Here is a 5,470-nt window from a genome sequence, read left to right on the forward strand (position 1 = left end):
CCCTTTAAAAAATTGCTTCAATTACCAAACAATAACACAGTGGTACCATCTTAACGCTCAAGTGACTTGTCCTAGACTGACAACTCTAACATTTGTGTCGAAGTGGCTAAAATTTTGCTTGTCTTTAAGACAAGTCCTTGCCATAGGGGTCTCGGTGTCTCCGACTGTCACACCAGCATTCGCACCACCAAATTGTTTAACTTAACTACTGTCCAAAGGATATAAATTTCTAAATTGTTCTTCATAGATCTAGAAAATTTTACAAATGCACAACTTTTATGCAAATCAAGCACGAAAAAGGAAAGGAGAACACGTGTCACACATGTGTGACGATATGCTCATTTCGGAAAATAGGGGAGAACATTTTTTTAAAAACCGAATTTTGCTGAAAAGAGAAGGATTGCAAGCCATAGAGTTTTGAATTTCCTCTTTTTATGGACAATATTAAAAGCAGTTTGCTGTAGCGTAGCAGAGGTTACCTACGCAAAAGTAGGAGGTGCTCTATCGATGTACAGACCAATAGAAGAGCGAGAGTAACCGCTCATAAACCGGTCTTCAAATTTCCTAATTGGTCGGCAGTGTGTGCCCTGCCTTCGGTGGCGGTGGGACCATCCCAAAGCGAGCCAATGAGACCACAGACGCACCGTCTAATTATCCAGTCAACAGGCATTGGCTGGCGTTTGACGGTGAGGAAAGGAGGCAAAAGACGGTGGGGGGGGGGGGAGGGGAAGGTGGAAGCATTGGCCTTCACTTTGACACTGACTTTCATACCCACTCAAAGGGGAGGAGAGAAACTCTCTCTCCTCTTTGTCGTTTGCTCTACATCATCAAACAACACCACAGTTCAAGTCACCACTGTCCTCCACACAAAAGGCGACGTCGCCACCGCCTTCAGAGGTAAAAACGGAAGTAAAAGAGAAGTCATAATCAAAGAGAGTGGAAGTATAGAGGAATTGTCTTCCACGGCCTTTCTCACCATCTCTCCGCACGTCACACAAAGGCACAGGCGAATAAAGGAGACACAAAAGGAGCGAGAGGGAGAGAGAAAGAGAGGGAATCCGTCTTCTCCCCTTTTAACTGCCTCAAAGGATCCCTTCAAAAAAAAAAAACGTCTCCTTCTTTTGAGCTTTGGAGAGACGAAAGAGAGAAGAGATAAGGGAAAGCAGTCAACCTATCCCTTCCTTCTCCCTTGCTCCTTTGTACCGCCTCAGTGAAATGGCAAATAGAGAGGAAAGCAACTATTCGACCTCGAGTTGTCAACAGCAAGACTACCTGAGTCAACTGCACCACCGGAGCTACGCAATCCAACCACAGCAATATCAGAGTGGTGAGTGTACACCTCCGTCTGTTTCGCCTAGTTCTCTTCTAGTTCGAAAGCTCCTGCCTGGAAGTGCATCGGTGAGTTGAAGTGGCTCAATTTACCCGTCAAGGCGTTTAGGTATTTGAATGCACACCTGTCTTGTCAGATTACCTTGAGAGGCTTACGTCAGTAGATTTGTAGGTGGTGTGTCTTGCGCTGGAAGAAGTACTTTTAGTGGATGGGAACCTGCATTACATGGTTAGGTAGACGGGAAAATAGCAAATAATAAATTGGTTGAATGGATCGAAGGTTCTCAATCTATCCATCCATTCATCTCGTGTTCGTCCATCCATCCTTCATCCCACCGTACCGCATTCATCAATCCATCCATCCATCCTGCATCCGTTCTGTATCCATCCATCCATCCTGTATCCATCCATCCATCCTGTATCCATCCGTCCATCCTGTATCCATTCATTTTACTCGGAATGCCTCTATCCAGTGTTCATCCATCCAGCAACTATCTCTTAATGCCACATCCAACTCGTGTCCATTTATTCATTCCACATACATCCATCCTCCGATAATCCTTGGCGATGCATGCATGGTGGTAGCAAGATTTTAGCTCATTAACATTCATTATGCTCATCCATTAATTCGAGAGCGAGATCCCGTCTCAGTTGATGATTTATTACCATAGATTTAGACCAGCCACAAGGGAGACCTGATGTGGAGCTAAAAGAAGTGCTAATTGTGAGATGAAAAGGGTTGTGTTACCGTTTGGATGAAAAGAAATAGATTTCCAAGAATTCACAAATCAACTACGTCATGATTTGGTGTCAACAATTTACTAAGCTCTTGGCCTTAAACCTCTGGCTTTAAAGATCCTCATTTTACTGCCAATTCTCTGTTCTTACAGAAGCCGAATGTTTCATTACCTTCAAGATGAATACATTCAGAAACACCTTCCACTTTAGCATCTTTCAGCTCACAAGCTTACCCGTTTATTTGCATTCTAAAATTTCATTCGTGGATGGTTTGAAGAATTTTGAAAGGCCGCATTGTCTAATCTACAGACCTTAAATTTTGTTAACAAATTGAACTAGCGAAAAATCTACCTTAATGTGATGGTTTGGAGATTGAGACGCAACTTGTTTATTCTCTTTCTTTCCACAGATGCGGCTTTGAAGAATTAAATGCCATCGGATGAGCCACAACCACCTCCACCAATGGCATAATGCGGGACTGTTATCGCTATCACCGCTCCAAATTGCAGTATCATTACCATCACCATCATTATCTTCTTCTCATCTTCCTCCTTCTCTCGATACTTCAGCTGACAGTCACCACCACCTCTATCGGCGGTGCTTCGACAGAGCTTTTACAGTTGCAGGGTCCGCGAAACACCTCAGTAGAGCGTGGAGCCACGGCACGACTTCGGTGCCACCTTCTAGTTGCAGCGATGACAACAACACCCTCCCATTCCTCTCATTCCACCTCCACCTTTCGATTTATGCCATGGAAGGCGTCAGCTAATCAACGAATCAGTGTTCAGTGGAATATTGATGGATTTGGTTTTACCAATGAGAGTCTTGTGGAAAGCTACGGCGAACGGTACTTCATGCCTGGACCACTCAATGAAGGTGAGCATTCAAGTAGATGTCTCTTCAAGGTTGACTAGAGATTCGGGTGTCATTTATTTGAGACAGGAGTAATGTTGTTGCACTTAATTTACAGAGAAGAATTCCTTGATCTGGACAGGTTGATCTTTTATAAGCTGCAGTTGAATAGAGAGGCCATAAAAATGGGCCAAGATACGAGGCAAGCTTATTTCTTACGCCAGCTACTGTCGATTAAGAAGCGATTATTTAAATAAAAAGGATAGATTAAAAAACTGTTATGGGTGATCTCACTTTCGTATTGACTTTGTAGGAAGTCTCTTTCAGCCTGTTAACACTTACTACTTGCGTCGCACATACGTGACACCTTGATCTTGCTAGCCCAACCTGAGGATAGAACTATGCAACGTGTTGTTTTTTTATTGACTGGCTCCCCTTAGTCACTTGTATAACAGGTACAAGATGTTCTTGATCCTAGGTTAGCTGTATGGCTGTTGAATGCGGTGTCCACTGGAATCATTTTCCACCTCAGGAAATTTTTGCAATCAGCAATGGCTGAATAATCAAGGGGAGTTGTGGCTTCTCACACAAAAGGGTTATTTGTTGCACTTTTATCCACCTAATGATTTCTTACGCATAAATTATTCCCCCATCTTTTGTTCCTATCCTATTAGATACTGCTCACCACATTTTAGCCTGATCCAAATGCCGTCTTTGCGGCACTGTCACATGACAAGTGACCATTTTGAAGGTTCCTAAGCCGTTTTATTCGTCAAGTGGGACGTTTTTTCACCCCGTTTTAATCCCATTTTCTCTAATTCACTGAGCTGGGGCTGTAACAAATAATGTCTGATTTTATAGCATTCTTTTATGTCTATTTCTTTTCCTTAAACGTACACATGCCGTCCCATTTGCATCCGGTATTGTCATGGTTGATTACCAATTGCCAATCATCGTTGACCTGTCATTGAGTTACCAAATGAATGCAGTCAACGGTGTTTGTGTATTGTGTACTCCTTGGATGGGATGGAGAGGACCTAAATGCATGCCTTGAGTGGCATAATTGGTTCACCCACGCTTCTGAGGTGGCCATTACTGGTGGTAGGAGGTCTTGGCATCACTCAAGGGTGGGGAGGGGGGGAAAAAACAAAGATGACAAGCCAATTTGGTGTTAGAAATTCAAAGTTAGCGAGGCATTCTTTAGATTTTGGTCACTTTTTAAGAAAGATCCATGCGAGGCTTTAGTCAGGCACCAACATAACAACACGGGAATATTGGCCAGGATGGATGAGCCTTTCCAGGAGAGTCTGACTTACTTCGTCTCTGTTTCGAGTGCGTTCTACCTTCTTCACGTTGTAAATATTTGTGGGCGATTCCGCTTAAGATTGCCACAGATAAGGTCACCTCTTGTGAAACATCATCATGAATTTGGCGTTATTCAGGGAGCCGGAATCAGCAGCTCCAAGTTGTGGCTGAACGTCCTCTGGAATAACTTTCGAAGCTGTGAAACGGGAGCATGAATTAGCTCAAGGCATAAGTGGTCTTTGAAAATATTTAGGAAAGTTGGTCAAACCTTTAGACTATTTAAATAAGTTCCTGCGGTTGGATGTTCCACCGCCGACCTCTGCTTGAAGTCGCCTGTCCACCGTTCCGCTCCCTTATTCGCCGTTTAACGCATCCAGCAGAATCGTAGACACTTTTTGTCTCCGCTCCTCTAAGTAGCCTAAATGCTTTCGAATTTCGCCATTTTGGTGTTTTCCCCTTTGTGTGGCAATTTGTGTACCTCTCCTAAAGGTATTTTTCTTTGGCACACCATTACATTCTGTGTAAATACCCCATTCTTCATTTTTATTCGCAACACATCTGAAACAGTGCGGAATTCAAAACCTGAGAGCTATCATGGCTGCTAAAACTCATTTTACTACTAAATGCAGAGAACTTATTCTTTTTAAGCAGATAAATGAATAACGCCCCACGCTTTTAGGTCCGAATTTCATATTCTTTGTTAGATCTGTGTGACGTCAGTTTATTAAAACAAAAAAAGCCAAAAATTACTTTACATCACAAGACAATTTTTTAAGAATTTTGCGTTTTGAGGGAAATTATACAGATCCCGATAAAGAGGAGGCCTACTTAAATCCGGTATTAAGTAGTGAGTGCCTTCGCTTTTCGGATAATCGGTTCAAATGAGTGTAAAACGGAGGAAAAAAGTCGTTTCTTTCTTGGATTCATCATGCACTAATGGCGACCTGTATGTTGCTCTCTAACTTTTACAAGATTTATGATTCGCCTCTTTGCTAGAAGGCAGAATAAAATTCCCCCTGGCAGCATGTCCAAGTGGCCAAATTCGCGTGACAAATAATGCATTTCCATGATTACATGCATTGCTGCTATTTTCTCACAGATTTTATCAGAAAAAAGTAAATTATTGTTATTACAGAAGAATATTCTTGCATAATGGATAGTAATCATGCCAAGACAATAAAGAGCCTCAAAATACGTTCACAGGATCTCAGTAAACTATTGGATGATCCCCAACAAATTGTAGGAC

The 5,470-nt window shown here is 42.5% G+C and overlaps 1 protein-coding gene across 1 annotated transcript; it reads left to right on the forward strand. All coding sequences in view use genetic code 11, as the record gives it.

The window, feature by feature from the left end:
- Positions 1-1,215: 1,215 nt before the first annotated feature.
- Positions 1,216-2,981, forward strand: EGR_07207 (hypothetical protein; the record flags this gene model as incomplete). The annotated part of the gene is made up of 2 exons (XM_024496456.1): positions 1,216-1,398; positions 2,577-2,981. 2 exons carry the CDS (start codon positions 1,216-1,218, stop codon positions 2,979-2,981), a joined length of 588 nt encoding a protein of 195 aa, XP_024349133.1.
- Positions 2,982-5,470: the final 2,489 nt, after the last annotated feature.

This window comes from Echinococcus granulosus (assembly GCF_000524195.1).
Source record: "Echinococcus granulosus chromosome Unknown EG_S00072, whole genome shotgun sequence".
In the NCBI taxonomy this organism is placed as follows: Eukaryota; Metazoa; Platyhelminthes; class Cestoda; order Cyclophyllidea; family Taeniidae; genus Echinococcus; species Echinococcus granulosus.